This window comes from Eleutherodactylus coqui, chromosome 13, assembly GCF_035609145.1.
Source record: "Eleutherodactylus coqui strain aEleCoq1 chromosome 13, aEleCoq1.hap1, whole genome shotgun sequence".
Taxonomy (NCBI): Eukaryota; Metazoa; Chordata; class Amphibia; order Anura; family Eleutherodactylidae; genus Eleutherodactylus; species Eleutherodactylus coqui.
In genome coordinates, this window is record NC_089849.1 from 48,983,825 (window position 1) to 49,005,831 (window position 22,007).

General features: G+C 43.5%; 1 protein-coding gene across 1 annotated transcript in view; it reads right to left on the reverse strand.

Annotated features, from left to right (window-relative positions):
• Positions 1-14,818, reverse strand: part of LOC136588206 (protein-glutamine gamma-glutamyltransferase 5-like) — a 40,445-nt gene extending 25,627 nt beyond the window's left edge. Inside the window, exons 1-3 of the mRNA XM_066587256.1 lie at positions 14,738-14,818; positions 5,599-5,778; positions 2,174-2,413 (exon numbers count right to left, since the gene is read on the reverse strand). Coding sequence (XP_066443353.1) covers positions 2,174-2,413; positions 5,599-5,778; positions 14,738-14,747 — 430 coding nt within the window. The 5' untranslated portion in view covers positions 14,748-14,818. The remainder of the gene's footprint in view (positions 1-2,173; positions 2,414-5,598; positions 5,779-14,737) is intronic.
• Positions 14,819-22,007: the final 7,189 nt, after the last annotated feature.

Sequence of the window (22,007 nt, forward strand, 5' to 3'; positions counted from 1 at the left end):
TGTTGTATGGGAAATAGTTAATTTCTATTTGTATTAGTAGGCACTTTCTCCCAGCTTGAATGCTGCATTCAACAAGGTAAAACGCTGTACACAGCATTATACCGCCTTTTTCCCAGCATTGGAAATGCTCCCCATTGATTTCAATGGGGGATGCATCAGATTTAATAATGCTGAAATGTCGAAAATAGAACAGACAGTGTTCGAATGCTAGTCTGAGAAGCCCCATTGAAATCAATGGAGGCGTTTTACAGCGTTTAGCGCGGTGTTTGAAATGTCACGGCAAATGCTATAAAAAGGCCTTGTGTGTGAGGGCTCAGTCACACAGGTGCATCCGGGCGCTGATGCACCCGTCTTCCTGCAGGATAAGACGGCCGCACTGCAGGTACGAAGAAAGAACACATGACCGGCTCCATTGCCGGTCATGTGTTCTTTCTTCCAGGGCTGCGGAGAGTCGTCCACACCTGCAGTGCGGCCGTCTTCTGCATGCAGTAACACGGGCGCATCACGGATGCGTCCGTGTGACTGAGCCCTAAAAGTGGCCTCAGTCTTTTCTCTTGGTGCTTCTTAAGCTGGCTATATATCTGCGATAGCTATATACTTCAAACAAGTGATTGGCCAACAACGATTCTTCCCAAACCATATTCCCATATTCATGCACATTCTGCTTCGCCAAATGTCCATGTGTTGGGAATGGGAAAAGTGGAGTAATCCCCTGAGAACCAAAAGATCAGGCATGTTGTAATCCAATGCCCCAATCATTCTTTTCCTCAGCATCTGCTATCAGACAAGAGTTGGGAGACCCCCTTATACATTAGATGGTCAGCCAGTCCTGCCATAACCTGCAATTTCGGTGGATAATAACTGAATATGCACGGCCACCTTTACAACTAAGCATTACAGATCCTCCTGAACTCTGGTTTCTCTTCATCTCCTGATTGATGTTTCTTGCAGTTGCCTATCATTAGTGATGAATAATTAATGGAATAATTGGCTTGTGTCAATATCTGTTTCATGGGGGTTTTCTATAAACCACCAAATATAACAAAAGCCACTGAAAATCCTAATGGACAATAGATGAAACAGCAAATCACAATAATTGTTTGAATTAATTATTATGGGGGACTTTAACTATTCGGATATAAACTGGGAAGTTGAAACCTGCGGATCTCATGAAGTTAACAACTTTCTGTCAATTACTAAAGATTACCATACGCAATTTCTACAGGACCCAACTAGAGGGACAGCCAGTTTCGACTTAATATTAACCAACAGACCTGACAGAATAATAGGGGTGCAGGTTGGGGGCATCTGGGAAATAGTGACCATAATATAATACATTTCAACTTATCCTTTAGGAGAGTTTTATAGGGAAGTTCAAAGATGCCCGTAAAATTATTGACTGGGACAATGTGCTCAAAAATACGAACAATAAATGGGAAATGTTTCAATATATATTAAATACTCACTGTGAGAGGTTCATACCTATAGGAATAAAGGAATTAGTAATAGGGGAAAGACAATGTGGCTCAATAAAGATGTAAAGGGGGCAATAAACAGGAATTTTATAAGGTTTTTTTTATGCTGCCTCCCAATAGGTGGCGCTGCAGATGCATTGGTCCATCTTCCCATTTGCGAATCACTAGGAGTGACACTGTTTCTAGAACATGACAGCTCTCTTTTTCTTATTTAATACACCATCTTTGAGACTGACTATAAAGACATAGCAGGAAAAAAAGATGCTGTATTAAATACTTGCAATGAAATGGGTTTTCAAGGAGCAAAACTATTGGTGGCTTATTCTTAGGAATCTTGCCACCTTTTTAAAAAAGTGGGTAAAGTTTAGCAGACGTGTATGGCTTCCTCAGACAGAAAGACTTGCTATGACTTACACCAGAAACCTCTATACCTGCTGATAGCAAGCGTAGGTTTACATTTCGGGTGTGACAATTACATTTAGCGCATCTCATAGTATTCAAACATATTTAAGTTTAAGACTGGTATATGAAATGCCAGTTTTAGTAAACCCCCGCCATGTCTGTTCTGGGCATTTGGAGCTCTGAGTCAGAATGTAGAGCACTGACCACCATAAAGATATATTAAGAGGTGAATCCGCACCGGATGTGAGATAGGATTAGGATTGGAATGCCATTCATTGTGATAATTAGACGTTTACCTGGGCACCAAGGATTGAAGAGGAGAACAAATTCCCCTAAGTAGTAGGATCTGGTCCTTCCCCAGTAGGTGCCTTCAAGGGACAGATGGTATCGCCCAATAGAAGCGTTTACTGAGGTGCAAATAGTCAATATTAAAGAAGTTATGGATTGACTCTCGGCCGCAGCACTCCATGTTGTGTCCCGTAGACCTGTGACTGGGATCTTTATTAGGGTCCCTGCTTGCTTAGATGGATTTGGACCTGAAAGTAAAACCAAGTGATTAGAAAATATATAGCATGATAACTTTTACCCCCTTCAGTGGCAGGTTTAAGTAGTCTTCAGCACATTTCAACATTGATTTTTAGGAGATTTTCAGGGTGTGCCACTAAAGGGGTTAAAAGGACACTATTACCACCAAGCAGCACTGTAGGCTAAGTTATGGTGCTGTTTAGGGCGTGATGGGGAGGCGGGGTTACCAGGCTGTCACCCGCTGAAGATCGCGCACAGTGTGAAAATTAGACTCTTTTCAGACGGCTGTGTGCACGCTGTCTCGTAAACGTCTATAGGAGTGCGCGTGCACAGCGGTCTGACAAGCCACATTTTTAGACCATATGTGATCTTTAAACCTCATTCACATTGTTATTATCACACCAAAGTTAGCCGCGCAATAAAATCACGCCCATCTCTGCCATAAATCCCATCAATGGACAATTTTCTGCAAACGAGTCTTGAGCTTCATTAGTGTTTTTCCGTCCATTCACACGGCTGGGTGTGAAGTACTGCTGAAAAAATCCGCTGGTGATCGGAATTCCCTCAGTCGGCAGAAATCTTCCCAATAACTTAAAAAGAGGCCCCTGTCATCTTTTCCCAGCGTTGCACGCAGCTAAACTCCCTCTCCTCTCTCTTTTTACAGCTTCCATATGAGTCTATGGAGGCTCCAGCGTTTTTTGGTCCAAAGATGGGGCAAGACCTATATTTTTTCGCAGCAGTAAATTTCAGTCGCTGAATTCATTCGCTTATCTGCTATATTTTCAGGTCCAATTTTTTTTTTGCGCAGGTAAAAATTCTTCATCTGAATGATTCCATAGGAAACCATTGGTTCAGATGGTCGTGATTTTATTGTGCGGCTAAGTTGGCCACGCAATAATGTTCGTGTGAATGAGGCCTTACTGTGTGACACTGCAGGGAGCAAGTGCATATACAAAAAATACATCCCTGACTCCTCATCAATCCCCCGAAAAGCACCTAACTTAGTTTATGGCGCTGGTCAGTGGTGACAGGTTCCCTTTAAACTTAATTTGTTTTCAACCTGTAATATCTGCTATAATATAAATGTTATCACAAATGTGGGGTTTTACGATTTATGCAATTAACACTCAGGGCTCAGTCACACGGGCGCATCGGCATCCGTACACCGGCGCCGATGCGCCCGTGTGACTGCAGGAAGAAGACGGACGTACCTGAAGACGGCCATTTTTCTGCAGGGCCGGAGGAAAGAACACATGACCGGCAATGAAGTCGGTCACATGTTCTTTCCTCCGGCGCTGCAGAGAGACGGCTGTCTTCAGGTACATCCGTCTCCTTCCTGCAGTAACACGGGCGCTGATGCGCCCGTGTGACTGAGGCCTCAATTGTTGTATAATGAAAAGTTCAGCCATTTTCTAATATACGTTATGTATATTTCCAACCTTTTTCAAAATCTCTGCTTGCTGTCAGTGAATGTGGCAGTTCTTGCTTACATCTATGACGTAAGTTACTCCTGCCCCACAGGTATATGTGTAAGGGGTTAAAGTCTAGTTTGTACATTCAATGTTATTTGCACTGTATGTATCCGGTGTCATAGCTATGGGGGACAGGAAACTTGTAATTTTCCATAAACATAGGGATCATTAAAATTAAGAGAACCTAGAAGTGAAGAGCTTGTAATTTTGGGCCACCTTGCGCTCTCTTAATTTTCCAGGTTCTCTTCATTTTTTTATGGCCCCCAAGGTTACATGCACTAAAAAGTCATCACACTCACATCATGTGAGGAGAATTCATTTTTTAGAGCTCTTTTTGATTTGAATGGGTGATTGTCATATGAAAATCAGACCCACATAGGAGATGCTGCTTTTTTCTTCCCATGGACTGTTCATCCGAGTGAATAAAAACCCATGTGAATATCTCCATTTAAATCAATGTGTTCTATTTCCTTACGATTTCAGTCCAATTTTGAGTGCGCCCTTAGGCTACTTGCACACAGGTTGTTTTTCAGTCCGATTTTCAAACCACAAAAATCGGTCCAAAAAATGGGCAGAAATAGCAGCCATTCATCTGAATGGGTGTATGCACACAAGCTTTTTTAACCCGAGTAAAAGAAATCACAGCATGTCCTGTTCTTGTCCAATTTTCGAATGAGAATAGCGCATGTCAATGTCTGTGCTGAGCACATGGGACCGTACACGGACGGGATATCCGAGTGCTGTCTGATGCAAGTTGCGCCCAAGTATCTCAGGCACAACTTTTTAATCACCCGTATCTTTAAAGGAGAGTCTAATTAAAATATACCCTTCAGGACCCCCTCGATTAGCTTATTTAGAGCAGCTACAAAAATGTCTCTATATAGGGGGCCTGGAATGTCACTGTTTCTCAACTCCAGTCCTCAAGTACCCAAACAGGTCTTGATTTGAGAATATCCTATAGAGAACCCTGGTGGTCATTTCTGAAGCACTGAACATAATTATATCACCTGAGCAATACTGAGGAAATCTTGACAATATGATCTGTTGGGGGTCCTGAGGACTGGAGTTGAGAAACCCGGCACTAGAAGACCATTTCTCTCGGCAGTATTGGGTGGTTATCTCTTTAACTTGGCTTCTAGTGGAAGTTTCATGATAAGTTAAAGGGGTTGTCCCGCGAAAGCAAGTGAGGTTATACACTTCTGTATGGCCATATAAATGCACTTTGTAATATACATCGTGCATTAAATATTGGCCATACAGAAGTTATAGACTTACCCCCTCCGGTGTTGGCGTCCCCGTCTCCATGGCGCCGACCGAAGCCTTCTTCTGCCTGGATTAGACGCGCTTGCGCAGTCTGCCCTCTTCTGTCCCGCTCCGGCGTGCTCACGCCGCAGAGGTCTTCTGAGCATGCGCAGAAGACCTGTGTGGCATGAGCACGCCAGAGCGGCCCCTTCAGCGGGACAGAAGAAGCAGACAGCGCAAGCGCGTCTAATCCAGGCAGAAGGCGGCTTCAGTCGGCGCCATGGAGACGGGGACGCCAACACCGGAGGGGGTAAGTCTATAACTTCTGTATGGCCAATATTTAATGCACGATGTATATTACAAAGTGCATTTATATGGCCATACAGAAGTGCTTAACCCCACTTGCTATCGCGGGACAACCCCTTTAAGCGTCTCTTTATACTAAATCATAGGGTTTTGTTTGCTGCTGTTTCTCCACTTACCTGTTTTTGCTGTAAGACTCAGGTTCTCTAACGTTTCCTCTTGTCTTCTGTGGTAAAAAGACAATGTAATGATAAAGGGTTGTCCTCTACGAAGAAAAAGGTCCCTTCCCCGTATACTATTAGTCCTGTGCTCTTGAGTATTTTTTAGTCTGTTGGCATCGATCCTTGAAATTTCTGGCGCTGTAATAAATAAGATGCATTAGCCGAGCCTTGGGATGATTGCAGAAAAGAAAGGTGTGTGACAAAGGAATTTGGTAAGTATATACCTACAGAATCTGAAGCTGCTAGGAATGTTAACTGACTAGATGGTGCATCATATGATTAGTACTTACCTATGGGTTTCCACTTAAAACATAAGTCTACTTACATATAAAAATGTACATGGTAAAGGGTTCACCTGCAGTGTCATCTTCATTATATACTTCTTTCCAAATGCAAATATCACAGCATAGACTTTCCAAGCTCTAAGTGGTCCACTCTTCTCTAAAAAGAGGCCTTAGCTCGAATTCTGAAGCTTCTCTCGAATGTCATAGGAGTTTGGTATAAAAGAGCTTTGAAGAGTACAAGCTCTATCCACTTTTTATCATTTATGAATAGCCATCCAGTATGGACCATAGCAAGAAGAACATCATCAAATTATTCTGTATATCTAACGAACGGTTCACCCCTTTAAATTCTTAAGGACGTGGCATAATTTGGCCTTAAGGACCAATTCTTATTTTTCAAACCGGTCACATTATTTGGTAATAACTTTTAATTGTTTAACGGATCAACGCAATTCTAATTTGGTTTTTTTGTGAAATATTGCAGTTTATGTTAATGGCAAATGTTCATCAATAAATGTCGTTATTGAGAAAAATCTAAATTTACTGAAAGTTTGGAAAAATTCACAATTTTCAAACTTTTGAGTTTTTCTCCTTGTAAGACAGATAGCCATACACCACAAAATAGTTCATAATTAATATTTACCATAGGCCTACTCTATATTGCAATCATTTCCTCAGTGCTAATTTATTTTGTTAGCACTCCACAAAGTATATCAGTTTAGCGGTAGAGATGAGCGAACGTGTCCGTTACGGACACATCCGCACCCGGACACCGGCTTTGCCGAACACTGCAGTGTTCGCGCGTAAAGGTCCGGGTGCCGCCGGGGGGCGGGGAGATGCGCGGCGGCTCGGGCGGCAGTAGCGGGGAACAGGGGGGAGCCCTCTCTCTCTCCCTCTCCCCCCCACTCCCCGCCGCACCCCCCCCCGCGCTGCCACGGCGGCCCCCGAACTTTTTCGCCCGAACACTGAAGTGTTCGCAAAGTTCGGTGTTCGGGCGAAAAAGGGGCGGGGCCGAACGTGTTCGCTCATCTCTATTTAGCGGTCATTTTTCACATTTTCTAGCAAATTTCTAAAGCTGATTTTTTTAAAGGACCAATTCAGTTTTGACTTGGATTTTAAGACCCGACATATCAGAAAACCCCCACGAATCACCCCATTTTAAAAATAGCACCCCTCAAAGTATTCAGAATGGCACTTAGGAAGTTTATTAACTCTTTAAATATTTTAAAGGAATTAGAGTAAAGTGCATTAGAGCAGTTCAATTTTTTTGCAGATTTTCACTTGAAACATTTTTTCTATAACACAGCAGGATATAGCAGAGAAACAAAACTCTGAATTTATTACCCGGTTTCTGCAGTTCTTAAAAATGACCCATATGTGGACGGAGACTGCTGTTTGGGCACATGACAGGCTCAGACGAGAAAGAATCCTATTTGGCTTTTGCAATGCAGATTTTACAGGAATGATTTTTAGACGCCATGTTGTATTTGCAGCCTCTGAGGTACCAGTACACTTGAAACCCTCAAGAACTGACCCCATTTTGGAAACTAGATCCCTCAGGGAGTTCCTAGAGGGGTCTACTGAGTGTTTTGACCCCATAGGTGATTTGTGGTTTTTTTTTACATTTTTATTTGAAAACAAAAAATTCCAATTTTTCCAGTAATATGTCGGTTTAGTCCCAGATTGTTAATTCTTGCTAGGAGCAATATGAGAATTACATTGTTTGCCTGAGTTCCCAGTAAAATCAGGGATCTGGGGTCTGAAAATTTCTTGGGTAAAGCACTTAGCATCAGATGAATCGGGGTCCTCTGAAGTGGCAGTCCTTGGACGCCTTCTCGGGTGCACAGGGGGTTCAGACTTGTGTGATGGTCATCCTCATTAGCTGAGGCCTTCGTTACTAGCTGAGTCTGACTTATTTGCAAGTATTGCGTAAGCGGTAAACCTCCTGCAGGCCATACTATAGATATATAAATTTATTATGTACCCAAAAAAGAACAAAAATAATCTTTTATTGGGTGGCTGACCACAGGACACTGGGTGATCTCTGGGACATTTAGGCCACTCTAACACACACCGATTTTTACATTCGTTTAGCACAGCGTTCCAAACGTCGCACTAATGCTGTAAAATGCCTCTACTGATTTCAATGGGGCTTCTCAGACACACTTTCTAACGTGGTGTTAGAAACACCACAATTTTCGAGCCCTGCCTGCTTTACTTTAGTTGAAAGATAAAACTAATGAGAATAGCGCTCAACGGATAAACACACCAAATATGCACTTATAACAAGGTGTAAACTCACCCAGTGTGCTGTGGAGTCCTGATAGTCAGGACCTCCATTAGCACACAGAAATCCTGGAAAGCCTTGAATCAAACTGCAGCTATTGCTTAGATCCCGCTGAGCTAGAAGCAGGAGAGCTAGCAGATGTTTCTTGTTCCCATAAGGAAACCAGACGAAAGAATAGCCAGCTAACACCGAAACATGAAAAACCATCCGCGTTCCTTTAAACGAAAGTACTTTCCATAAACCGCTCCGAGATGTAAAAGCACAGTTTTCCTTTATTGTACAACGCGTTTCATCTCTCAAACGAGACTTTTTCAAGTGCTTTACTTTAGTGCTTTTCAGCACTTTTTAACGCATGTCATCTCCATTGTACACTGACGGATACTCTGATACGACACTGACGAACAAAAATACATGATGTTATAGCAAGCTTTCAGATCTTCAATGGACCCTTCCTCAAACTTTTTTTTCTTTTCGCTTTACACTGTCAGATACACTGACACTACACTGACTAACCACACACTATGCTACACTGACTGACCATGGGATGAGTGACAACAGGACTTTGAGATGAGGACGGGAACATAGCAGGAACTTTTTTTTTACACTGCCAGTATCAGACACTACACTAAATATACTGACTAAACTAACACTACACCGACCGATCACACTTTACTAACTACTCTAATATACTGATCACTCTACACTAGCACTACACCTACACTACCTATACTAACACCGATCGCTAAATTTTTTTCAGGCTACAGTGGCTGGAGAGAGAGTTCACATTGTAAATAGTGCAAACTCGGGCTGCTGTGCTCTGATTGGTCAGTAAGTGCTCACTGACCAATCCCATTGATCGTTGGGGCAGGACTACTGTGAATGGTCCCCCAGCAGCAACCATCACTACAGTGTTGCCACTATTACCACATCCTCTTAACAGAGGATGTAAGTTTATGTCCTGTTGCTCCAAGTACCAGCAGCTGACTTCCTGGTTTGGAGCAGAAGGGAACAGGGCTCCAGTGCTAGACAGAAAGTCACTGAAGGAGGTGAGTATGACTTTTTTTCCTCATTTCACACCATTCCACGGTGGTAGAATTTTTTATTTAAGTCTGGAAAACTCCTTTAAGAAACATAAATGTTAAATGTAAACATATTTGACCTCGGAGAATTGAGCATCCGCCAGGTCTAAAATGTTTTTAATGCATACCGATTGTTAAGCTAAAACAAGTTGACATTATTTGCCTGCTCAGTGATCTATGAATGTTGAAAGCTTCGATGAGTAGTCATTTGTTTTTATAGAGATGTTCATTTTGTAGACTCTTTTGGCGGTGGAGATGGTTTCCAACACATGTCGTCTACACCTAATATTTACTTACCTATTTCCTGTCAACCAGAGCCAACATTGCTCCTGGTCACACCTGAGAAATGTGGAGTCATGCCAGCAAAACCTATCAAGATTTAAACCAAAACATAAGAGAAGCCAATGAGCCGGCACTTCAGTTGCACAAACCTTTATTCCCTCATTGCAACGTTTCAGGCCACTGTGGGCATTACTCAAAGAAAGACTCCACAGTGGGCTGAAACGTTGTGATGGGGAAATAAAAGGGTCATGGAACCAGAGTGCTGCCTGTCTCTCTGCTCTCATGTCATTTTGAGAGACGCTGGATCAGGCCCTTGGATGCCATGCACTATTTCTTTTCTTGTGCTGCCTTTAGAGCATTCCTTTTCTTACAAGAAGCAGGTCATTGCCCTCGTATTTTAGACTTTATTTGGTTTCTAAATCTTCAGTGTGAGGTATTTGTCACTTACTATATCTTTTTATTAAATTCCTAAAAAAATACACAAAAAAGTCTAAAGACTCACTGACACAAGCAGTTGTCGCCCCTGTATTATACGCGTATTTTTCATACACGTAATACGTGGTGCTAAAAGCCCATTGAATTCCATCAGGCCACTCACACCTGCGTCTTTTTCGCATGCGTAATATGTGCCTGAAAAAAATCGCAGCATGTCCAATTTTAGTGTGGGAGGGGTATCATCTCTCCTTAAGAAGAGCACCTAGAAGGTGAGTGAGAAGACTTATAAGGCTATGCATGCTCCTCTAGGAAATATATGCAAATAAGGAAGATGGAACAATACCTCGCCATTAATTGGATAGCAGCATTCCTGCAAGTCAATGTCCAACTATTTTTACAGGTCTTTATAACAAAGATTGTGTCTCCTCACTGACCTTCTAGGTGCTCTACTTAAGGAGAGATGATACCCCTCCCAACCCGCATCATAGACTTCTCACCAGCCAAGCCAGAAACCTACTGCTCACTGATGAGGGGCAAAAAACCTTGAAACGGCTATCTGCGTGTGGATTCTAGCTTGGTTTTCAATTCCCAATCATTGTTATAAAAACCTCTATAAAGGGTTGAACACTGATTTGCATGAATGCTGCCGCCCGATAAGTGGCCCTGCAGAGGTATTGTTCCACGCACCAATATTAGCTATGAGGATTTAACATACACAGAAAATATGCATTTACATGCATATTTGCTATGTACTGCGTATTTTATGCATATGAAAAATGCACATGTAACATGCGGCGCACATACACCAGTATGAGTGAGCCCTTAGGATTTGCTCACATCAGCATTGGGGACTCCATTCAGAGCTTACGTTACTGAATTCTGTTAAACTTTCAGATGAAATATGCCACATAGCATGACGGGAACCAAATGGACACCATTATAATCAATGACGTCCATTTGGCACCACCCATTTGGCCAGGAAATACCATAATGGAGCAGGAGAATGGAAACCACAACCATGATGTGAACATGGACGTAGGTTGCTGTATGAAGGAAATGTGGCGGAGCTAAGAGCCACTAAAAAGATTGTCTATCACTCCAGTAGACTCACCTACTACATACTTAGCCATTCATTGAAATGGTTGGCATGTAATAGTACACACGAGCTATAGCGAGACATCTACTATTGTGTCCTTGATCCGTACATTGGTCTCATTCCATCTTTCCCTGTGAAGAGCTGGTGATTAACTTAAATACGCACATAAGTATAGCTGTTGAATAGACTTTTTGAACAAGTACCTCTACAGACTGTATAATAGACTTTTATAACAAATACTTCCACAGATTGTATAATAAACTTTTAAAATGCATACTTCAACCAAGGTATTGACTTTAATTATATATCTAACCTGCATATTATTTAAGTCATCCAGTAGAGTTTACTCCACCTATTGATATTGCTCAGTGATGCTAGAATCCAAGTACTTGGGCTGTCAACCTTCTGACCTGGCAATTAACAGAAACTGATGTTGTTAGACTTGCTAGTCTCTCATTACATAATTAGCACAGCTGAAAAGACATAGGTCCTTCCAGTTCATCCAAGGGATGGGATATAATGTGGATAAGGACAAAAAGTGTGAGGAAACTCTCTAGATTATACCCTACATAATGCCTGAGCCAATCTGCCCTAAAAGTTAAAAAAAAGTTCCCCCCTAAACACATGTGGCGATCGGGCTGGATTAACAATCAAAGTGAATTCTATATGTTTCCATAAGTGTTTGTCCTAAGAATCATCTGTTTTGAAGCCATCACCCATTACGGCTGTGACCAACTCCTGAGATGACTATTTCTAAAATTCACAACTCTTATGGTAAAATAAGCTTGACACCTCCAGAAAATGAACCTTTTTTATGTCTTTGGACGCAGAGAGCGCCCCCTTGCATTTTGAAGGGATTTGAGATGGAACAGCTGTTCCATATATTTTTGTAAGGGCCATTTATATACTTACACAGGTTGATCATGTTCCCCTTACTCTAAGGCTGATTTCACATAGGCGAAAACGCCTCTCATCACTTAAGGAATGTAGCGATCAGCAAGTGTTTTCCATTGTTTTCAATGGGAGACCTTGCATCACACTCATGTGCACCTCGCACGCCATGCAATGTTTTTCCCAGCTCCATTGAAAACAATGGGCGAGGCATTCCAAGGGAACACTCAAGCATGGGACATGAAAACACTTCACCTCTGTAAGTATACATCCAAAATAATTTGATTCTGCTCTGGATTTGGCAATTCTTCTCCATAACTTTATTTATGCATCTGATGACCAAGTCTACCAGCGCCCTTGAATGCCAAGTAAGATATTTGTATCCTTTTTTCACAGGTAATTGGCTTGGCTTATGTTTATATTTGCGAAATTGTCTAAAAAGTTACAGGGATTATCCCCAAATTCCATATTTTGGAGTGTAAGCGCACTCGCCCTAATAGTCCTTTAAATTGCAGTAAGTTACATTATTTGGCTGTGTTTATATTCGGAGCATCTGTACGATGCCGTTCAATTCCATTATATATCTGAACTGTTCCGCCAGGGGATTCTTCTTCCCTGCTGTCATTTGGGAGCCGGAAAATGGAATCTTAAATGCAGATGTGAACTTAGCCTAACTAAGTGCATCAAAAACACTTAAGGCCCATTAACACGGAGCGATGATCGCTCAAAAATTGCTAAAAAGCGATCGTTTGAGTGATAATCGTTGCGTCTAAACGCGCGGCCATCATGCACTTTTCGTGCACTGCTAGCTGATCATTACATTCAGGTCAACATAAAAATGATCGTGCGGTCGTATCGGAACCGCACGCTGAGTTCTTCACGGGCAGTGCTGATAGCATTGTTTCCAGTCGGAGAACAAAGGACCTGAATGTAGATAAGAGCCATTGGGCTATTAACTGCTTTCAGCTAAGGCTTCATTTGCATGCTAATAAGCTATTAAGTACCTGAGTAGCTACTTAATAGTTTATGCAAAATGATCGCTCAAAGCTGTCACTCAAACTGTGGTTTGAGCGATCTTTGAGCGATCATCGCTCCGTGTAACTGGGCCTTTACTGACACTATAGACTGACTGCTAGGCCCCATACCAGTTACAATGCCCACTGCACTGGCTAATGCTGTTCCTTAATCCTACTAATCTAGTTACTGGTGAACATGATAACAACACATCCTGCTGATACTGGTGATACAGCAATGTACACGTCTCCAACATGTTAGGAACTATTAATATTGCCAGAGAAAAGTTGATACAGGCATTTCACTCCGCAAAAAAAAAAAATAGTTGAACCAATGGCTCACTGGGCAGGTGGCAGCCTGGATTTCCTCCATTTCACATATTTTTATCCTTCTACTCTCAGACTTTTCTAGTATTGGACAAATATCGCAAGTATCGCATATTTCATCCCTTAGGTCTTCTCATCTATATTAAGTTGAAACGTGGATTTGATACCTTTACCTCCAAGTCCACCCCTGAGTGTTTATATTTATGGACATGATCTGGTCATGTTTTTTTAAGTTCTATAATGTAATAAAAAAAGAATAAAAATGTTTGGTTGTCATTCGATTTTGAATTTTAGATCTGTGAATAAATTGTGCTAATTGAGACTATTTGTTCTTACAAGTTAAGTGGCATAAAGGATATTGATTAGTCAAGCCAAGACTTGAGCAGTGATCAGTCATGTAGAGCACAAGGGTTCTCCAAGCACCTTAAACACTTTGTTATGCAACTCAACCATCATTATTAGATCTGTGAAGGTATCAGGGATAGGACACGGACTATGGCTAGACACTTAGTATTTAACGGACTATCATTTATAGGATGCACAATGTACTCCGGACCACTAGAGCCACAAGACTATGTCTTCCACCAACCTTTAGGTGCTAGATGTTAACTTTTTTACAGACCACCAGGGACCAAATTCTAAGTATCTCATTAGACATCATGTTCTGGACACTGATTACGCTATGGACCAACACGGATTGAACATTAATTGTCCTGCTGACTTCAACTTGGCACCTTGTACTATACATTTTATACACTTAATTAATCTTGTCTGCAGCTGATGCTAATTTTGACATCATTAAAGCTTCCATTGCCAAGAAAATACTTTGTAAGTTTCCATCATTGCTTAATTTTTGGTTAAAGGTCATTGTCAAAATGAATTGCAGTTTAAGGAGAACCTCTTGCAATTTCTTTGCTTTCAGAATAAAACAAATGCTATACTAAAAGCTGAAGTTTCTTAAAGAAGTATGTTCACAACAGACAATTATGAGACCTGCACCTCCCAAGAATTGGAGGTACTTTGACCACTTTGGTGCAGCAGTAGCCGACCTATTCTGCTTCTACTGTGCAAGGTGACTCACAAGACCCTCATTCTCCCAAAGATGGACACAGCATATACGTAAACACAAACAGCCACACTACTAAGACATATATACAAGAGGTGAAGTCTCAGAATAGTGTTTAAATTTACTAGTATTGGATGCATCTATAAAAAGTATTATATCCTAATCACAGAAAGTTAGCATAAAACTCATAATAATAAGGCAATTCTCTTAAATCACTCCAGAATTTTTTACAAAAGTCATCTGTCTAGTTTGAAAGAAACTCCTGATGCTTGACAGGAGAGAATGTTAGATAGTATTTCTATCTTCTATAGTTGAAGGGTAATAGTAAGATACTTACGGTAAGCCATAGTGAGCAGCTATTGCTGCTAGTTCTTCCCTTCTTATGGACAGACTGAGATGTATTACCTAAAGATAAATCAACTCTTCTCTGCTGAACTTCTAACCTAGGATGTCTCCTCCTCCAAGTGTCTCTGCCCAGATCCTCCTTAGTCTAGTATGTAAATTATGGGAAGCTAACACATAAACATCAGTGATACAACACATAGTGTCTGAAAACTACTGGCATTGCTGAAAGATTTAGAAAAGATATTATTGACAACGCTACCAATGTGAAATGAAGAATGTAAGGGATTTACCATTCCGAACATTGGCTGAACCAGCTGTGGCCAGTTGTTGCCTAACAGAGTTATTGTGTTACTCCTGTGTTGAGTTGAGTTGAACTTTTGTTCAAACAAGCAAAAGTGAACAATAATCGTTTGGTCTAAACGCGAGCCAATGACTGAAGGGTGAACGAGAATCATTCACTTTTCATTCGTCGTTCATTTTATGTAGGCATAAAAACCATCATTGTCTCGTTTGCTTATCTATACTGTTTACACGGCACTTGTTCAGTCCCTCTCAGTCACTTATACAGGGACTGAACGGTTCAGAACTATCCTCGTTTCAACAAGCCAATGAAGCATTTGCCTATCTAAACCAGCTGCACGAGAGCAAACGAGTTATCGGTGACATAACCTCACTCGTTCAAACGAGACTCAGCTCTTCTAAAAAGACCCTAAGATGGCAGAGTTTAGCTCATTTTTGCTGTTCTTGCTGCTTTCTTGTCTCTTTATGCCTCTGCCCTATCTGTATATGTTTCCAATTTCTCTGTCTATCCTGTTTTCAGATTAAAGAACTTTCTAAGTAAGCCACGTTGCCCCAATGGCTGCAACCCATGTGATCTCTAGGAATAGCGCTTTAAAAAGGGGTAATCTAGTTGAGAAAACTAATTTCAAGATACTTTATTAGAGGATACTAAATTAATAGCGAGGCTTTCCCCATTCAGGACCAGCGTGGAGAGTGGTTATAAACAGCGACTCCCACTCTGGAGGACCTGGCACATTCATATGGACAGTTGTAGTGATGTACTTGACTCTTAACGAGTTAAGATAATTTTCTGTGCCACGGTTTATTTGCCCTTTAATAGCCTTACAATGGCTTTAGCGTGTCAAGATAACAATAGCTTTTCAATGTCTTTAAGGGGTTTTCTGATATGTTGCAGTGGAGGGATGACATAAGTATTTAAAAAAAAATATTCACCTCTCCTCTACTTCCCGCCGTAACTTACGATCAGCTGGTAATTGACTTCGGTGGTCATGTTTCCCTATTTTTCCCCCATACTACCCCTTTAAAAAGGCATTGAATTTTTTGATTCAAATAGATTTTATTACATATATCAGTCAAACAAAGTTAATTTTCTGCGTTAATCATAAAAAATCAGATATAACTTTCGTAAACTTTTGGAAAAATGTAAAGATCGAAGGGAGAAGTAAGGTAGGTCTGGGGGAGGAGCGTTTATCCCTGGTGGGGCTTGGCGAGACAGTTATGCCTCGTGCTAGCTACTTCTTTCGCGTTCCCTCTACCTCGGCTACCTTTGGGATTCATGGTGGCGAGGCTTGTTACGGCCCCCACCTTGAGTATAGCGAATAGTTCTCCCTTCGACTATGTGAAACTTAACTCTCTTAACACACTAAAGGGGGAGGGGGGGGGGCTAGAGGAGGGGGGGTTTGGGGGGGGGAGAAACGAGAAGAACTGCTGTATGGGGCCCCTTGAGATTCTGCTTTATGGTCACGTCTGCTTGTCCCTTGGCCTGTTGTCTAGTCCAGTGAGCCCTGGGCTACCCACTTTTTGAAATTATCTGAGCCTCTGAACGCCACCCACGGCTGCCAAGTCTTAAAGGTGGTTTCCCAAATCTTGGGATCATCGGCCCCCATTTCGTCATATCTCATAAGGGTGTGGAGTTCCTCCACCCACATGCCTCTAGTGGGGGTGGTTGGAGAACGCCAGAACCTCGGTATTAGCCTTCTGACTGCTATTATAAAGTACCTTAATAGGCCTGTTTTGGCATCTTTCACCGACCCTGGGAAAAGCGAGAGTAGGGCTAGTTTTGGGTTTTTCAACAGCCCTGTGTGGTTGATGTGGTTATAGAGGGTTGTCACCTCGTTCCAGAGAGAGGCCACTGGTCGGCAGTCCCACCAGATGTGTATCATTGTGCCTCTGTTCTCACCACACCTCCAGCACATGGGTGAGGATTGAGGGAAGATCTTCTGCAGCAGGTCAGGCGTCCTATACCACCTTGTAACTAACTTGTAATTGAGGTCTTGGATCCTGCCCGCTGAGGAGAGTTTATGTGTGAGGGCCCATACTTTATCCCAGTCCTCCTCTGTGAGAATGGTGCCAAGTTCTGTTTCCCATGCCTCTTTGTAATTCAAGGTCTCGTCCTCCGTCTCACGGCCCAGCAGTATCTTGTATAATCTGGAGATCAAGTGTCTCTGGTTTGTGGTTGATAAGCAGAGTTGTTCAAACGCCGTAAGCGGCGCTGTCAGGTTGTCTTTCGGTGTCAGCGAGCTCACAAACCCCCTTAGTTGCAGGTATTGAAGCCAGGACCCTGGCTGATGGGAATTCTGTCCCAGTATCTCTGTCATGGGTTTTAGGCCTTCTTGAGTCATGACATCTCTCAGTCTGGGGATCGGTCTGACCGGGAGAGATAGGAGTCTCTGGTGTAGTAAAGTGGCTTCAAATTGGGGGTTAATTACGAGTGGAGTTAAAGGGCCTGGTATTGTGATCAGTCCAAAGTTGTGCGCCATATCTGCCCATGTCTTAATTAGCTGGAGACCAAAAGGGGAGATATTTGGGATGGATTTTATCAGTCTAGGGGGGATCCATAACGCTCCGTCAAGCCCGTCTGGTTCGCCTGCATGCTCCATTTCTACCCAGAGTCTTGTATTCCTATTTTTGATGATGTCGAGGGCGCAGTTTGCGATGTTGGCTTTGTGGTAGAGGGAGAAGTCCGGGAGGCTCAGGCCTCCTTTCTCTTTCTCCCTTGTTAGTATAGAGAAACGTAGTCGCGGCTTGCGGCCCCTCCATATGAAAGCAGTGATTAGGGATTTGACTTTTTTGAAAAATGCTCTCGGAATCCCAATCGGGATAGTTTGACAGAGATACAAGAATCTGGGCAGCACATCCATTTTTATCGCGTTAACCCGGCCATTCCAGGAGAGGTACAGGGGTCTCCACTTCCCCAGTTCCTTCTCAAGATTTTCTATAAAGGGGATGTAATTTAGTTTGTAGGCTAGTGAGGGCTCTGTCGGGATCATGACTCCCAGGTACTTTATGTGTGAGCTGACCCACCGGAAAGGGAGTGCCCGTCCCAGTTGGGAGACCTCGGCCTGCGGAAGCGAAATATTAAGGGCCTCTGATTTCTGGGTGTTTACTTTATAGTTATTGACCCTCCCGAATCTTTCAAATTCCCTCAATAGTATAGGCATGCTGACTCGGGGGTTGGACAGGTATAGGAGTAAGTCATCAGCAAATATGGCCATTTTGTGTTCTGTGGGCCCGATTGTGAGTCCTTTGATCGATTCATTACTACGAATGGCATTAGCTAAGGACTCCATTGTCAGTATGTATAAAAATGGTGAGAGTGGGCACCCCTGCCTAGTCCCGTTATTTATTTGAAGAGATTCGGATAGCGCTCCGTTTACCCTAATCCTGGCCGTCGGCTCTCGGTATAATGCCATGACTCTCTGGAGCATACGCGGGCCCAGGCCGATTCTTTCCAGTGTGGCAGAGAGGAAGGTCCAACTCACCCTATCGAACGCCTTTTCGGCGTCGATTGCCAGAAGGCAGAGAGGGGTTTTTGCTGATTTTGCCCTAGCTATTAGGGACATCGTTTTGATGGTGTTGTCCCTTGCCTCTCTGCCTGGAACGAAGCCAACCTGCTCAAGATGGATCAGGCGTGGGATTATGTTTTGGAGTCTATTGGCTATCAATTTGGCAAACATTTTGATATCTACGTTTATTAATGAGATAGGCCTGTAACTTCCGCAGGCCGAGGGGTCTTTGCCCTGTTTGAGAATAATTGTTATGTGGGCCTGTAGTGCTTGTCTGGGGAACGGTTGGCCCCTGTTGATTGCGTTGAATGCGTCGAGGGCTATTGGTACCAGTTCTTCCGCGAAAAGTTTATAGAATCTGGCCGTATAGCCATCTGGCCCTGGGCTCTTGCTAACCTTCAGGTTTTGAATTATGTCCTGCAGTTCCTGGGGTGTGAAGTCTGGTTCTAGGTCTTCTGCCTCCCTATCCGTCAGTCTTTTAGGGGTATATTCAGATAAATATGCGTCTACCTCCTCTCTATGTGGCGGTGTGGTGGTCTGGGGGTGGGAGTCGATATTATACAGTTTGCTATAGTAGGCTTTGAATTCTTCCAGGATATCCATGGTGTTGTGGACCATGTGTCCCCTGTGTGTTTGAATTTTGGAGATGTATGTGAGTGGGGTCTTGGGGTGGAGGGTTTTGGCTAGATGGCTCCCGCATTTATCACCGTATTCGAAAGATCCCCTCTTAAGCTTGTCCCTGAGCGCCAATGAGCGTTGATCAAGGATCTCTAGGATCTGGTGCCGGATGGTGGAGATCTCTGCTCTTAAAGTGTCGTTTTGTTGGTTTTTATTGGCTGTCTCTTTACTTCTCAGCTTGGATAATAGGCCCAACAGAGTGCCCGCTCTCTCTTTTTTAAGCCTGGAGCCATGCGAGATAAGCACTCCTCTTAAGATACATTTGAGTGCTTCCCACTTTATCGGGGCGGGTGTTTGATCTGTCCGATGAGTCTCTTTGAAGTCTTCAATTGACTTCTTGATTGCTGCTACACAGATGGGGTCTTTAAGGAGGTTATCGTTAAGCCTCCATGACTGGCATTTTGGGGTTGTCCCCCAGCCTGCCAGGCCTCCATACACTGGTGAATGATCCGACCAGAGAAGGTCTCCGTGTGAGCAAGTCGGGGCGCTGTCAAGAAGGCCGTGTGAAATTAGGAGGTGGTCAATCCTGCTATAGGAGTTGTGAGTCGCTGAGTGGAAAGTGTAGTCTCTCTCCTCTGGGTGTAAGATTCTCCAGAGGTCTATCAAGTGTAGTGTGTCTAGCTTTTTTTGAGTGTGCGTATCGCTGCTCGTGAGACAGAGGACTTACCTGATGTAGTGTCAATCGCGGGATCTAGTACCATGTTGAGGTCCCCCCCTAGGATGATCCTAGTCCCTCCTGCGAAATCGGCCAAGGCGTTCAGGGCTCTTGTCGCTGCTGGGACCTGGTTCTGGTTGGGAAGATATAGGTTAGCAAAGGTGATAGCAATGCCCGTTATTTCCATCTTGAGAAAGATATATCTACCATTGTGGTCGATCAGGGAGTCTATGTGTTGGTATTGGAGGGATCTGTGTAGGGCGATCGAGACCCCCCCCCGCCTTCCTTGTGGGGTCGGGGCCATGGATCCACGTTGGGTATTGAGAGGAGGTACAGGTGGGTACACTACCTGCTTTAAAGTGAGTCTCCTGGAGTAGGGCCACCATCACCCTCTTTTTGTGTAGATGATATAGGAGTTGTCTCCTTTTCTGGGGGCTGTTTAGGCCTTTGGTGTTAAATGAACAGAATGTTAGACTAGCCATCTAACTTTTGGCGTGTGGGTGTTCCAAGGCCTCTCGTTTCTCCCCGGGTGGGTGGGCGGGAGAGGGGGTGAGGAGGGAGGAAGTGGGTAGATACGTTAGGCATTAACACGTGGGAAAAACATGGGGCAAACGCACTGTTAACAACAAACAGAGGAGAACAGAAAGGGAAAAAACAAAAGAAGAAAAAACTAGAGGTTCGCCTAACATTGGCGACATGTAACAGCTTAAATTAGCTGTGTGCCCTAGGTGGGAGAGTGGGAGCCAGAGAGAGGTATGCTCTCTTCCCCGCCACTCGACCCACTGACAATTGTAGATCCGCGCATTTCCTGTCGCGGAGCTATTGAGTATGTCCGTGAACATACCCAGACCCGGACGAACACAAATTCCCCCCACCATTGTTGTAGGCTAATTGCCTCTGCTTCTAATGGGTATGGCATTTCGGAGAGGGGGGGGGGGTAGATGGGAAAAGAAAAAGATCAAGGTAAGAGCAAGTGCGGTCAGCAGGAGGGAGCAGGTTCAGCGGCTTCATTCCCAAAAGGCATTGAATTTTTGATATGTTCCCCCACTGCATTCTGACTGCCATAATGTCTTTATTTTTCTTATTAGATACAAATATGAGGGCTTTTTTACAGGAAAAATTCTATAAACTTAGCAACTCCATTTTGGGGTACATTTAGCTTAACATTTCACTTTTATAAGATTTTTGGGGGGATAGTACTAAAAAAAGTAAGACAGCCATTGCATGGCACAGTCTAATAAGTAATGCTACATAACAGTCATGGGAGTCTTTCTTATATGTAACCTTAAATGGAAGGTTATAGACCGCTTCCTTCTTATTTACCGCATTAACATCCCATTAATTCAATAGTTATTCTTGGGAAAAGAGGTGCAAGGCAAGAATACAATAAACTATAACAAGTCCTACAAAGTCCTGCAAAGTAGAAGCCTGTAGATCAGGGCTCTTTCCCAGGAGCGTATATTGGCCGGGGTTTTCATAGCCGGCCGATGTACGCTATCATCTGGGGCGTAGAAGCTCGTGAACATTAGATTTGTGCGCCCGTTCAGACGGCATGGGCCCCAGCGCAAATGTGCCAAAGTCCCCATGCCGTCACCCCTTTCCCCTCCCTCCCCATCGCAGGCTCACCTCTGCTCTCCTACCTGCTCACTCTTTACAATGGGAGGAGGCGGGGGCTCTGCCCACATCCCGCCCCTTGTCCGCAGCCAGCAATGGGAGGAAGGGGAACTGGCCGGCTGTTAGCTCCGCCCCCTTCCACTGCAAAGAACAAGCTGGGAGGAAAGCAGAGGTGAGCCTGCACTGGGGAAGGAGAGCAGAGGGAGGGAGTTTAGCAGCCACGCAGTAGGAGCCCACGCAGCGGCCGACATATTCCGGCCCAAAATATAGTTCCAGGACTATCTTTTGGGCCCGACATAAAAACGCCCGGCGCTGTATTGGCCTGGCTGGGTGCTTTTACATCTAGGAATACGGCCATGTGATCTGATTCATAGGAATCCAACGCATCAGATCACAGCGTACATTAGCCATCCGTGAAAACGGACGGCCGATATACGCTTGTGGGAAAGAGCCCTCAGTCATAGCTGCATTGAGTGTCTAAAAAAAGAGATCATCATCGTACCAAGAAG